The sequence below is a fragment of the Pyrgilauda ruficollis genome, unplaced genomic scaffold (assembly GCF_017590135.1).
Source record: "Pyrgilauda ruficollis isolate IOZ18807 unplaced genomic scaffold, ASM1759013v1 scaffold29, whole genome shotgun sequence".
NCBI classification, from domain to species: Eukaryota; Metazoa; Chordata; class Aves; order Passeriformes; family Passeridae; genus Pyrgilauda; species Pyrgilauda ruficollis.
Window position 1 is genome coordinate 10,120,809 of NW_024524266.1, and position 14,554 is coordinate 10,135,362.

General features: G+C 45.4%; 2 protein-coding genes across 4 annotated transcripts in view; one reads left to right on the top strand and one right to left on the bottom strand.

The window, feature by feature from the left end:
- Positions 1-4,850, top strand: part of PPEF1 (protein phosphatase with EF-hand domain 1) — a 29,961-nt gene extending 25,111 nt beyond the window's left edge. The window contains exons 13-16 of the mRNA XM_041472319.1: positions 360-466; positions 1,443-1,606; positions 2,452-2,536; positions 2,997-4,850. Of these exons, the coding sequence (XP_041328253.1) occupies positions 360-466; positions 1,443-1,606; positions 2,452-2,536; positions 2,997-3,190 (550 nt within the window). The 3' untranslated portion in view covers positions 3,191-4,850. The remainder of the gene's footprint in view (positions 1-359; positions 467-1,442; positions 1,607-2,451; positions 2,537-2,996) is intronic.
- Positions 4,851-4,987: 137 nt separating this feature from the next.
- Positions 4,988-14,554, bottom strand: part of PHKA2 (phosphorylase kinase regulatory subunit alpha 2) — a 44,785-nt gene continuing 35,218 nt past the window's right edge. For 2 of the 3 annotated variants that reach the window (XM_041472316.1, XM_041472318.1), the window contains 4 exons: positions 12,963-13,130; positions 11,392-11,445; positions 9,833-10,033; positions 4,988-9,321 (listed from right to left, as the gene is read on the bottom strand). In XM_041472316.1, coding sequence (XP_041328250.1) covers positions 9,148-9,321; positions 9,833-10,033; positions 11,392-11,445; positions 12,963-13,130 — 597 coding nt within the window. In that variant the 3' untranslated portion in view covers positions 4,988-9,147. The remainder of the gene's footprint in view (positions 9,322-9,832; positions 10,034-11,391; positions 11,446-12,962; positions 13,131-14,554) is intronic. The other variant, XM_041472317.1, reaches the window with a different exon arrangement.

The following is a 14,554-nucleotide window of genomic DNA, read 5'->3' on the forward strand; positions in this document are numbered from 1 at the left end:
GCTGCAGTGTTAATCTGGACAAATCCTGTTATGAATTGAGTCCCAAAAGTTTATCATGACAGCTTTGCCATGCCTAGTAGTGTGGTCAGATTACTAAAGGAAAGCAGCTTGGAATTACCTGCACAAACTCAATTATCTCATAAACTCAATTTATTCTTATGGAGCACTGTTGGTTTTGTTTGGTTTGGGGTTTCCCGCTGCTGAATGTTGTGTGTTTTGGGTCATCCTACTTAAACACACTAGACCCTAAACATACTGCATATTAAAGGATATAAGAATTTTATAGTGAGTGTTGAAAAGCATAACATGCGAGAGGATTTTAATCCTTTCATAAATCTGCTGATTTTTTTTCCTCCTAGGGTAGGTACAATTGAATCATCTGCCTTAAAGTCCTTACGAGAGAAGATTTATGCGCACAGGTCTGAACTCATCAGTGCTTTTGCACAATACGACGTCAATGGCACAGGTACTGCTTCCTCTCTGTCCCGTTGCCACCATGGGGAAAACAACTTCCATGTGTGTGGGAGGCAGAGGGGACAAGCCCCATGGAGAGGAGTCCTACCTGCCTGCCAATGTCAGGCTGAGGGAGGCAGAGACTGGTTGACCTTGTTTTTCATGACCACAGAGGAGGATGGGCATTGGGAAGAGCTTAGCCCAAACAGTTTGAGGGGATGAAGCTTGAAGTAGGAAAAATAAAACTGAAAGACAAGGGCAAATAAATAAATTATGTTTGCTGTTGGGTGGAGAGTTTGGGCAGGCAAATCCAGTTCCAGAAGCTCAAAAGTCACCACTACCTTCATGTAAGACTGCCTTCAAAATGTGTCAGACAGAGAACTGGGGTCTCATGTGGGGGATGTGGAATGGGTCTCCTGAGTCTGGGAGATATCTGAGGAAAGTTGCCTGCCTATGCCTCCAGCAGACACACAGCCTGCCTCTGCTTCTAGCAGACACAGCCTCACCTCAGCTGAAGAAAATCAGTGCTAAGTTAATAGATGAACCTTTTATGTAGAAGCAAGAAGTTGATTTCTGCCACAAATACTTTTCCTTGTGATGGCTTCTCACTTGACTGTGTTCTTACAAGGGCACTCAATAACATGATGTTGTTTCTTTGGCCACTGAGCAGCTGTTTCACATATTTCTGTGTGGCTGAGTTTTCAGCCACATCACTCTAATTGCAGCTCAGCTGAAACCTGAAGTACTCTTCATGGCATAATCTGGCTTTCTCAAAAGGTGTTAAAACATGCTGAACATCGTAACAGCATCACAACTTTGTGGCTGAAAGGGACCTGTGTAAATGCCTAATCCAACCCCACTGCTCCTTTGTTATGAGGGTTTTTATCCCAGGGTTCAGAGAGAATCCTTGTGTTTTGTAACCCTTTGTGCTGGTGACTGATGTGTGCTGTGTCCCGTACTTTTAACCATGGCCTGACCCCTTCTGGCAGGCAGGATTTCTGTCAACGACTGGGCTGCAGCGATGGAGTCTGTCCTACAGCTGGAACTGCCCTGGAGGATGCTGCGGTCTCAGTTAGCACAGATGAACCCAGATGGAGAAGTTGACTTCATGTCATGTTTTTATGATTTGAAAATGGGTCAACCTATAAAAGAGGTAAAGAGGAAAACACCTCCTTGCAATTCTTGGAGGAACAACTTTTGGTGCAAATTGAAGCACAAGACAGTGGTTTGGCCCAACAAGTAGACATTTACAGCTGAACTAGTTGCTGAGCTTCCTTTTTTAGTCACTGGAGGAAAATGAACACTGCTAGGGTACGAATCATCATTCCCTGCTAAGGTAGATGCTTAAAATAGGTTGGATGAATCACATGCTGGAACTGCTTCTTACTTTCTCTTGGCTCTCGAGGGCGTTTAGATAACGGAGCTGAGGAGATGTGACAAATCCTGCCCAGAGCACTCAACCCTTACTCTTTGAAATGAGCTTTTCAAACAAGCTCCAGAGGCAGTTCAGTCCCCTGTGGGAGGAAGTCACATTTATAGATGCACTTTTAGATATTTATAATGGTATCTGAGGTCACTTCTACAGAGCCCAGTTGTTACCAAATGCTGCACAGTGCTTTGGAACAGAGGTATCACCATAATTTTCCTAAACAGCAGGATCCATTCACATCTATACAGTGAATGCTTTGTAGGAGTGCATGGTCTACACCATCTTCCGTAGATTATCCAAGATTATTTCCACAAATAATTACTGAAGGTAGGAGGTGTGAAGGGCTCCTTTCCCCCTTGCCCTGCCATCTGAAAGTGACAGGTTTTATCTGATTATTCCTCAGGGCAAGACACAGAAGTGTCATTCCAGAGAACTAAGCACAAAAATTTGGGTTTTTACATATGACAAGCTAAACTGGAAAAAATGGAAATTGGATAGTAGATACTCTGTTGGTTAAATTAACTCAAACCAAGGTCTGAATAGCTTGTTGTATGTGATTTCAAAACCAGGCTCAGCCAGCTTTGGCAGAAACACTGTGCAGATACAGAAAGGATCTGGAGATCATCTTTAACATCATTGACAAAGATCACTCAGGTAAGTCCAGGTAACTTCACTGTGTCAGCTCTAGGGAGCCTATACCAGTTACCTTTTCCCCACTGTGTTTCCTCCTTAAGGCTTCTAAATATAGAGGAACCAGAGGTGATATCATTTCTCCAGTTTAGTGGAAACTACTTTAAGCAGTCAGGCTGCAATCATATAAGGGACAGTGCACAGAGCCTAACAAGAAAAGATCCTCACATACCCTAGCTCCAGTATTGGCTTCACTTTTTGGGGGCTTTTTCTCCCTTCCACTCTAGTGTTTTTACTGCTTTCTCAATTCCACTGTCAAAAGCATTCAGTCATTATCTAAAGTAAAAATGTGCTTCAATAATGGAAGCACTAACCCCAGCATGGTAAGCAGGTAACTTTGTAGCAGTGAAGGAGAGTGCATGTGTGTTTATGCAGGAAGGGGAAACAACACTGCCAAAAGCAACCTATTGTCTGTCTCCTTTAGGTTTGATTTCTCTTGAGGAATTCAGCCAGACATGGAGACTGTTCACTTCTCACCTGGGCATTGATATACAGGATGACTCCATTGACAAGTTAGTCCTCAGCATAGACTACAACAAAGACGGCCACATTGACTTCAATGAATTTTTAGAGGCATTTCACGTTGTTCACAGACTTGAGAAAAAGGCAACCTCATGAAAAAGCAGAACTTCTTGTGGGTTGTCTTGGATGCTCAGCTTGCTGTCATTAATCATAAAAGGGCTGTTTGATAGGGTCACAGTGCAAGCATGTATGTAGCCCTTCCTGGATAATCTGTACCTGCTAATAATGGGATAGAGGAGATGAAACACCACACAGTATTACTGTGTCACTGCTACACACTGCCAGGACCTTATAATTCATGCCCTCCTCTCCCCCATCAATCTAATCCCTGAACATTGCCAAGGTCATGCCTGCAGCTCTGTAGGGAGAGAGACTTTGGTATGTGCCTGCCAGCAGTCCTTAGTGATAGCTGAGAGCATTGATAACCACAAGGAACATATCAGACCCACCCTGGTGATGGCACAGGCACTGGAGAAGCTGCCTGTGGGGTGTCCACTGCAGGAGAGGAAAACAGCATCTGGTTAAAATGGATAGTTCTGCATTTAATCTTACTCTTTGCATGATGCAGAGGAATTACATTATTCCAGGTCAGTCTCTTATCCTTCTAAATATTACAGGCACAACTTAGAGGATCTTGGTTGAAAGGTGTTTACACTTGCACTAGATTTCCTCTTGCCTCTAGATCGTCTTCCCTACATTTGTTGGGATTTGGAGCTATAAAACAATCATAACTGTTTCTGAGATGGAGCCAGGCTCTTCACAGTGGTGCCAAGCAATAGGGCAAGAGGCAATGGGCAGAAACTGATGCACAGGAAGTTCCACCTGAACATGAGCAAGAGCTTCTTTGTGCAGTGACTGCGCACTGGAACAGACTGCCCAGAGAGGGCGTGGAGTCTCCTGCACTGGAGATATTCAAGAGCCATCTGGCTGCAGTCCTGTGCTATGTGTTATGGGATGGCCCTGTCTGAGGGAGGCTGGGCCAGATGATTCATTGTGGTCTCTTCCAACATGATCCATTCTGGGATTTGATGATTCCGTGATAACTCGCAACCTTGATGAAGGCTAAATCCACAGCATGTTAATGCAACACATGGCAGATCACAGAATAAAGCTTCAGCTTTCTGAGCAATGCCTAAGGGGGGTGTCTCTTTGCCTGTGTTTTGTAGCCTGCCCCAATCACCATAGAACACTATTCCTGAAGATGAACTGGGTTTCTTAAAAACAGAAATGAGTAAGAACACAAGAGTAAACATATTTTGATACTACCAAATCTAAATATTCTTGCACATAGTTAAACATAAATTCTTTACCAAGCAAAGGAAATTCTGAAATTGAGTTTTTGGAAAGCAGCAAGATTGAAGACTCTTGCACTCACTTTCCTGTCTCCTTTCCCTGACTGCAAGTCAATATTCCCATTCCTGTCAGTACCACCCTGTCAATTCCCAAGGGGGAGAAGTCAGGAGATCTGGACCTAATTCTCTTCCATCTTACACTCTGAAAGCAACATCAGGTCAGGAGCTCTTTGGTAACTGTATTACCTCATTCAGCCTCAGTAAATCCAATGCACATAAAGTGCTTTTTGGGTAGGAAAAAGTTCCAACCGAGTCCCTCTTTAAATTTTAATAGCTAAAGATGAGCTAAGTAAAGCAGCTCAGTTTCATTTAATAGAAGTGTTGAAAGTACAAAAAAAGCATCCAAGTTTATCATCCCAGAATGTAACAGCAGCCCAAGCTTGAGGGTCTGCTGTCTCTCTTAAATCTTATTTTCTACTATTAAATACAGAACACTTTTCCAGAAGTATTTTGTAACTTGACAGATGAATGAACAAACATGCACACACTTATTTCTACTGCCTTGGGGGAGGGGAAAGAAAAATCTTTAACAGTACAAACAAAATTTACAGTGAAACTTCAATGGCATTGGTAATACATAATGTATATTTTTAGCATGCAGTTATTCTGATCCATGCATTGTGATGATCAGTCCCATCTTATTCCAGTGGAGTTACAAAAAGGCTCCACTTACAATAGCCAAACACCTCTGTGTGTGTTGGGATCTTGCTTCCCACTGTTGGCTTCCACGCGGTGGGTGTGAAGTGACAAGGTGGAACTGGACACTGCAGCTCTGAAGTCCCCCTTTGCCACCTGCCCCAGTAAAGAGGACAAAGCCAGGCTGTACAGAGAGACACAGGAGCTCTGAAGGATGGCTGGCAGCCTCCAGTGTGGATGTCCCCCACTAAGGACACATTCCTGAATCTGGTATGAAGGGGACTGGCCTCGAGGAATCACTTCCTGAGAGGGAATGCCAAGGTACAGTCGCAGCACAGCTTCACTCGGCAGGCAGTGAGAGCCTTTTGGGGATGCAGGACTGAGGTGTGAGAGGAGCTGAATCACTGAGCCAAAACAGAAAGCCTGTCCTGTCAGCTGCTGGTGGCACAAAGGGCCCCCTGGCCCCTGACAGAAGGGGGGTGGCAGGGGGAGTAACAGTGAAACATTTAACCCTGGGAATAAATGCCACTTGAGACCGAAACTGGGAGTGGGGAAAAGCCCTGCTGCTTAAATCCAAACTGTTTGAGCAGAAGCTCTTCTTCTATAACCCACATCCTCAATCCCTTTTTTGCAGTCATGATTCCATGCAGCAGCTACTTAATATTCCTTTAAGCATCGCCTGAATCAGCCCGCAGACGAGTGCCAAGCTCTCACCCTACAGCTACAGCTGCCACCACTGGCAGCATCTCTCTCCTGCTTTCTGGGCAACTCTGCTCCTACCTGCCAACCACTCCAAAAAGTGCCCAAGGTTAGACTTGGACTCAAGCTCCCACTTCACTCAAGGCTCTGGCTACTGCCAGAGGGGTGACACATTCCTGCAGTGTCCCATGCCCACATGGGGCATGCCAGGTGTTTCACTACCCCACAGAAAGTGGGGCAGGGCAGGGCAGCCAAGGACTGTGTGGCTCACCTGTACCTCCCAGGAACGAGCAGGACTCTTTCCCTGAGAAAGAAGACTACATTTAGCAGGAGAGAAGCCAGACAAACCTTGTACTCCATCCATTCAGTTTTCAGTTCCCTGTGGGACCAGCAGCTGAGGGAGATCAATGGCACTTTTGATCTGTTTAGTTTGACAAACCCACGTCCCTGTCAGCAGCAAGGAGAAGGCAGCAGCCTGAGCAGGGGGGGACACTGGCCTGGGGAGCAGGGTATGAGCTCTGAGCCATATGTGGTATGAGCTTTGAGCTGGACACAGATCCTTATCCTGCCAGCTCCTCCCCCCTGCCCCGGGCCTGTCTCCAGGCACACCCAGCTGCCCCCAGCACTGCTGCTCCCGATGCCACAGCTGCAGACTGCTTGGGGCAGCAGGGCCCATCAGGCTGGCACGAGCAGCTCTCGGGTGAATCTATTTTAGTTCACTAATGCCCTTGTTTCTGAGGCACAGGACAAGTCTGTTCCCCTTTGCCTTCTTTCCATAAATGAGTTTCCAGGGACTGGGAGCTGGCAGTGCCATCCTCTGCTGGATCTCCAGGGAGGCTGCCCAGCCAAGGAGAGCCTCTGGCAGTTAGCACAAACTGCAGCCGTCCTGTATTTTATCTGGGAGCACACCCTGGTCACCCCCAGTGCCAGCTCTGCTTTGCAGCAGCCTCACACACACAGGGGCTCCTCAGCAAAGCAGGGGGTCTGTGTAAAACTCTATTTGTACAGCTGGGTTTGCACTGCAAGGTCACTCTCCAGTTACAACTGTTCTTTGCTCTGAGCAGTAACACAGCAGCAAGGTGCAGCTGTGCCTGACCCTGCAAGTAACATAAGTTTGCCTTCCACTGGCCTTGTGTTTGAGTACCACCCTCTACAGATACCCAAACTCTTCAAATTACCACATAAATACTTTCCAACTGCCTGCATTCCACATGGTAATTCATTGTGATCATCACGAATATACCATAACCTAGGTCATACTGTGAATTTGACAGTAAAGACACCAATGACACTCCCATTTAAAAACAAGGAAGTGTTAAGGCGTGTCCAGGTATGTTAGGCCATACATTTCATTGCTTTAGACTTCAGTGCAGCTGCATGGAAAACCAACATCAGCCTTCTTGCTTCTGAAAACAAAGTCACACAGTAGATTAAAAAAAAAAAAAAAATTAGAAGTCTGAGTAAAAATTAATTTTGCATCTCTCTCAATCTAGGATAAGAAGAACAGCAAAAATAACTGCTACTACTTTTTGTATGATACCAGGTAGAATAAAAAACTATCACCTTGCTCTTGTTGTGCTTATACTCTGCACTGTCACATCTGCTTAAACTGGACAAAGGCTTTTACTTCCTTTTACTGGGAAACAAGCCAAGTGAGCTCTCACAATACATATGAAAAGTTAAAAAACCCACACCAAATAATAACAAAGGCAAACCCTTACAAAACAGGCACCATGTCAATAAAATAACTTCCACACCCAAGTGCTAATTGCACCTGAACTGTCACTTTATACTGGCCTCTGCACAGGCCCATGGTTCCCATGGTGGTTAACACAGGGCTCCTGGTCCTCTGGACTACTAAACTCCTCTGGTCTCTGAAAAAACATTACATCACCTCACACTAAGGCCTCCTACACCTACACTCTCTTGAGCCAGTCCCCAGATACTGCTACAGCAGCAGTGACTGTGTAGAGGGACAGCAGGCAGGCTGTCAGGCTTGCATAGCTCAGACAGTACTTATTTTTACAGGCCTGTCTGCGCTTTTCACCTCTACCTGGCAAGACAGAATTGCTCTGATCCTTTCTGCTCACATAGCAGCAGTGCTACTGAGGGAGCCTGCCTGTGGCCATGGGATGCTGAAGCTACTGTCACCTTCCTAAGCTGTTAGCCAGATGCTGGCATGTGGCTGGTGGCAAAGCCAGCACCACAGGCACAAGGGAAACCACAGCCAGTGCCTGGGGTAAGGCAGGGTTTCCCTCTCCAGAGGCTGCCAAACTCTGTTTTCAGTTTAAATGGCCGTGGAGTAATTTCCATGCAGGATGCACCCACTCCCTGCAGCACCTCAGAGCTTCCAACTGAGAGCATTAACCTGGGAACTGTCTGCAGAGAGACTTCCAGGCAGCCCAACCCCTAATTACATGAGACCAGTGTGACTTCAAACTAAAAAAGAAGAAAAAATGGCAAAGGAAATAAAAAGAAAAGGAAAAAAAAAACCATCAAAGCCTTCCATAAACTCATGCTACACTGGAAAAGCCACAATTATGCCATTCTTAACTCTGAGGCTGTTTGCAAGGGAAGTGATCAGACTTGGAAAGGGTGCTCAAGTGGATGAGGTTTGTCGTGCTCCATTCAGAGGAAAGGATTACAGGCATAAAACTGTCTGTCACACTGGAGAAGCTGGAGTCTTGAGATTTTGCCTCCAAAGTCCTGGGGATGCAGGGAAGGAAGCTATTCAGATTAAAGACAGATGCAGCTTCCTGACAGAGGCTATCCTCCCAAATTAGTGGATATTGTAGGATGTTTGTGCCTATTGGCATTAGCCCTGCACTGACTAGGTGCAAATGAGAAGAGAATCAGGATAAAAGTGTATTAGAAATAACACCACGTTATTTCAAGTTATTCTTACTCCTCTAATTTACATTTCCCTGGATGTTTCACACTGTGCATTAGTGATTCACAACAATGTACATTTACACACAGCTGGAGAAAAATTAATGAATTCCATCACTTCCCTTATTTGTGAGACTCTATGCCTGAGATGCAGCTCCCTCCTTTTATTATGCCTTTTGATCTCCACAGAGTAATCTGTTTTCCCCTTGAACTGTATAATTCTTGCTAATTTAATACGAATTACATTTATGCACTTTGGGCAGAATAAGCCTCATTATTTGTTATTTCTCGCACTCTCTCCTAAAACCAGGCCAAACTCCAGCTCCCTGTGCCCAGCAGTGGGTGTGCACAGAGCATCCCCAGCAGTGCCAAATGCTGAGTGAGTGCATGGCACACACACAGCAGCAGCCAAGGGATTTGTGACAGGGAACTGGGGAGGAAGAGCCTCTGAGCCTTTCCTCCCATGTGAGGCGCCACTTACTGCACTGCACAGCCTGTGCTGGGCAGGAAATCATGTAAATAAATAATTATGGCTTTTGTGAGGTAAGTCATGGTGCCATAGGCTCCGCTGGGAGCACTATCATAAAAAAAGTGGCAAATTCCTGTGGCTGTGTCTTTCTCCAAGATACTACCAGTAGCTCCAAACGATTTCTGTAAAGACACAAGCAAAGAAGTAGAGCAAGTCAGGCATGCATGCTTATTTATTGGAAAAAACCCCACCACATGATGATTTTTATTTGTGCTGAATCCTGAAAGCAATTCTCTTTCCCCTCATGAAAATCAGGATTACAATAGGGCCCACATGACTTGGTTGGATCAGTGCAAGTAAATGAAGAACATATAACTTCAGGGGTTTTTGTCATTTGGGGGGAATGGGTAGGATTACTCAAACATTGGTAATAGTAACACCTTGATAAAGCAGAACTTCAATCTACCCTTGTACTTCAGAGCTTGTTAGCCACTACAATTTTATTCCCTTTAAATCTCCCACGATTCTTACACTAGTTTTCCAAAATATATTTCCAGAAGATACTTAAGTGATTTGGTCTGCCTTTGTAGGAGAAAGAGCCAGGACACAATCAAGTTCATCACACACGTTAAAAAAAGAGCAGGGGATAATTTTGAAAGGAGGAGGCTTCCCCCCACTGCCCTTTGAGCTCACCAGCTCCTGCAGAAACAGGTCATTGGCCATGTGCACGATTCTGTCCACGTGGATGATGCCCCCGATGCTGTTCACCTCGATGTCGGAGAGGAACGTCAGGACGAGAATAGCTTCCACCAGGAGCTGCCTGTACTCGGGCTGGGGGACGTGGTTCAGCACCGACTCCACGTGCACTGCAAACTTGATTTCGCACGGGGTCATCTGGCAAGTTGGAGTGGAAATGGAAAGACAAACTGACAAATCCAAAAGACTAGCTCCTCACATCCTGCAAGCACTGAAACATATGCTCCTCTCCGCACATGGGGGCAGACTGACTGAAGCGAACAAAATGTTTGTGCGGCTTTAGCACTTACAGAAAGTTTTCGTGTTGCTAGACCTGATTCTGCAAACAGTTACACAACGTCCAGAAGCCTGCTCCAGCCCTGCAACCCTCACACACGCATCTCACTTACATTCAGTGCTGCTGGTGCTTAGCTGGCACGTTAACTCTTTGCTCCTCAGGCTGTGGTCTTGCACGCTCTGCCTTGTACTTATCTTTCTGGCATTGCAGGTGAGTTGGAAAGCCAAAGTTAGTGCTGGGTTTTAAAAACAACCACCTGCTTAGAGGAGTGATTTTTAAATAATCCCTGAGCTTTGCCATGCAGGAATATCACAGTTCTGTTTGCAGAGCAGCTTAATTTACGCTGGCATAGCTCTGTGGATGTTATGCTGCCTTAGGAAGTTTGTGCTTATTTTATTCAATTGCTTTAAACAGCAAAATTAGATACTGTCCAGGTCTGACAGGCTAAAAATAGAAGTCTCTTTATCTACACAATAGAGATAAATAAAGCTCCCCTTTCTGGAAAAAAAAAAGCCATAAACCCCACCATTAAAATTTGGCAGAAAATGCAAGCCCCTCTCTTTAGCTGTTATCACAGTTCCTCAGAAAAGAAGGAAGCCAGAGACAAATGTGAGAGAAACACTCAGGAAAAGTCTTGGGCCCACAAGCACCACTCTTGCTCTGATGGATTCCTATTCACAAGAGTTTGTTTTATACATGTGAATTCAAAATTTGCCAGTGCACCTGAATACAAAATCAGCTAAGAAAAAAATGTGAGAAAATACGGATTTAAAGAGCCAAAGCTTTGGTTAGGAACAGTCATCCTTAACTGGTATTTACTTCTGAGACTGTGAAGCCAAGATACACTGCCTGCTGTTGCAGCATATAAAAAAGTAAGTGGCAAGTAACATGTCCTCTTTATTCCAGCAAGTCTGCTGCCTCACCTTCCCCCCAGTGGGCTGCTGCCAGCCACCCTCTCTGGAGCCTCCCAGTGGGCACAGCGGGACAGTCAGGGTGTGCAGAAGGCAGCAAAGGGAAAACCTGTCACAAACCTCCTCCCAGGCCTGCCTGGCAGGAATTCACCTGCACAGACCCAGAGGAGTTGGCAGAGGTGCTGGGGGAAGGTCCAGATGTTCTAAAAGTAAAACCAAGGATCTGTAACAGAGGCCCTGCTGCATCTTACACTGTCAAACCAAATATTCAGACATGTGGCTAGAAAATCATGGGCATTTTACTGTACCTCTCTGGTGGTTGAAGAAGGAAGGACATACCCATCAATGGACAGACCATGGCACTGAAACATTTCAAGAGTGAACAGAAATTACAGTTCTTGCAAGTCAATCTAAGGGTTCTCTGTTCTAAGCTAATATGTAACAACTTTCAGTTAGGAGGAAAAAAAAAAAAGCAAAGCAAAAACCTCCAAACGACACAAAAAGCCCTGTTCAAAAATATTATTTTATCCTTCCTGAAGAAGTTATTATGTAACTGCAAAGATTAGAAATAGCCTGACATGACACACCAGAGCATGCTGTGCTCCAGCCCAGCTAACGAAGCAAAGCACTTCAGGAGCCGCTACAGCAAAGGCACACAAAGGAGGGAACAAATCGATGGGAGCATTCTGCTGGAAGGGATTTGGAAATAAAAGATAACACAAAAGCAAGACAACAGACCACAAAAGCAAGAATCTTTTCATTTTCACTAGAACAACATTTAGTTATGTGTTTCAGATCCAGGACACCACACCTCAGGATGTCAACCACTGGGGGAGAGAAATAACAATTGGTATAAAGAAAACAATGACAAAACCCTAATGGTGAAAAGGCAGGTTAAGGAGGGACACATCTGGTATGTGAGGTGTAGAATAGAAACACACCAAGAAGAGGAGACAGATTTTTATGAATAGTCAAAAAAGATTTTAAGAATGAAATATTGAAGATAAGCACAATTCATTTTAACAGCCAGAAAAAAAATACAATTATTTCCAGCTATTACATTAGGTCAGAAGTGATTTTCACTCTGCTGGAAGATCCTATTAGTAAATAGCCAAGAGGTCATATATGATTTGTCTTGGCTGACATCAATACTAACAGCTTCAGTGTAAGGGATTTTAGAAGGACAAACCAGCCTAAACTGGTGATGCACTCCCTTCCCAACTAAGCAAGCATGAACAGCTCAGTGCTACAAGGTGCCAAATGCTGGCCTGTATCCAGCAAAGCAGAAAAAACAGGTGCATAATCACTTTAAAATAAGTTAAAATTTGTAATTTCCCTCTCCTGCTTCCTGGAGAGTTGCATTTTTTTTTTTTTTTTACATTTCTATACCACTGATATCCACAGCGCTGGCAAGGACTTGCTTTTCACTTAAAACAAACCAACCAAACAAAAAAGGGTAAGAATGCCATACACCACAGAAGAGCCAGCAAGAGGTCTCAATATATTCTGGAAGAGTTAGAGCAGTTTCCTGCTTCATTTCTCACAGCCTTTCTGACCTGGAGCACAGAACTGCATTGCACTGCAGTGCCCTTTAGGCGCACTGACAATGTGCATGAGGCCAGGGGATGCACAACAGGCAGTGGTGGAACAGTCATTCAGCTAAAATTCAGCATTGGTGGTTTCAGAGAAAGCCACACTTTCAAAGAAGCTTGAAACATGAAACGCCTGAACTTGAGTTAATGGAGCCCTTTCAGGTTCAAGACACACCCTTCTACCAGCCACTCTGGTTTCCACCTGTCAACCAACTTCCACTCCTGGCAAGATGCCACCACCTTCCCGAGTTACAGCTTGCTTGCTTCTTCCACAGCATTCAGCTTACCTTCTGAAGGATCTTCCACACTTTCTCATAAAAGCCAACAGGAACTCTGTTAATAGCACCATCCAGCCTCCTTCTGCGCAGCCACTGTCCTTTTCTGTCACCCCAGCTCATGTCTCCACTGGAGCCGGTCGGAGAAGCACTGGTGGGAGAGGATGGAGTACTGCCCCTCTGTAAGGACATTAAAGCTTTGGTTAGCTGCTTTCTACCATCCCAAGTGCCACTCCTGGCCAATACATTTCTGTTATAATGCTACCTCGGAACCAGGGAAAAAAATACAGGCCTTGGTGTCACACAGGATGATGGGGTGGGACTGATCCTTCATCCCCATCTCTCCCCTTTGCAACAAGCTTCATTTCTCAAGTGCTTCCATCATTTCTCAACAAAACAGGCAAGCACTTCAACGTGGCATAGCCCAGTCAACTTCACTGCTTTTAATGCAACATCTGATTATTTTAACAAGCATGAGCTGCTTCCAGGGCAGTGTCACTGGTGTGCAAAGTGTTGCACTTCAGCTGATACCAGGGCAGCTGCTGTTGATTCCCAGGGACACCATGAGGCAGAGCCTGCCATGTCAGGAGCCTGTTTGGCAGCCCATGCCATCCATGGAGCTCCCAGCGTGGCCAGCACAAACCACCAGTTTAAGATGGAACCAAAAGCTTCCCTGTGGCTTGGGGTTGAGGTAAAAACTGAGCTCCCTACTTCTATTCCCCATTCGTTGCAATGCCACCAGCTTCTCTTTGCATGAGAAGGTCATCTTACTGGAGAGACTGCAGGCTGCCACATGGATGGGCAGCAGCAAACAAAAAGCTGCAAGGCAAATTTTTTGCTGAAATGTGGATGCAGCACCTCAGACTTCAAGCACTTTCCTTTAATTGCCCACCCCAAGCCATTCCTTCACGTTCAGTGTTAATGGTTCTGACTGAAGAAAGAACAGCCACAAAAGAGGGAGCTGCAGTTGCTCAACACTCCAGAGATGTTAGTACAAGTACTTGAAATATTCCTTGTAACAACAAAGTGTATTCTGCACCACCCCACCCAGCCCCCCGCCAAAGTGACACTACATTAGCTGCTAGTCAATTATTCAGAGAATGCAGTGAGATGTGGCAGGAAGCAGCAGGAAAGGCAAAGTGGGGGGGCGTGGGGTGGTACAAAAATAAACCCAGCCAACTCCTCCTCTGTGCAAAATACCAAGTTTCTGTGGAATGTGAGAGCAACAAAGGAGCTATGTTCCTAATGTCAAGAGAGATCCAAGTATTCCAGCTCAGGCCGACCTCTGTATTTCAAACAAAATAATGCTGCCATCTAGTGCCTTGTCCCTTCTCCTTCCTGGAAAGGCCCGGAATTCAGACACCCCTGTTTGACTGGGAGACCTGCTCAGACTGACCTCCAAGGCCACCTCAGGGCCAGTGCAGCACAGTCAGCAGCACCTTCACAGCCTCCCCCACATCCATGATGATGCTGCAGCAGTGGCACAGCTCAAACACAGCAACCAGGTCTCACAAAGAGACATCGTGTTCCACAGCGGTCTCTGCTTCCCTGCCTGACCATGTCCCATGAAGGATCATTATCTGATCTTTACTGCCACCAGCAAA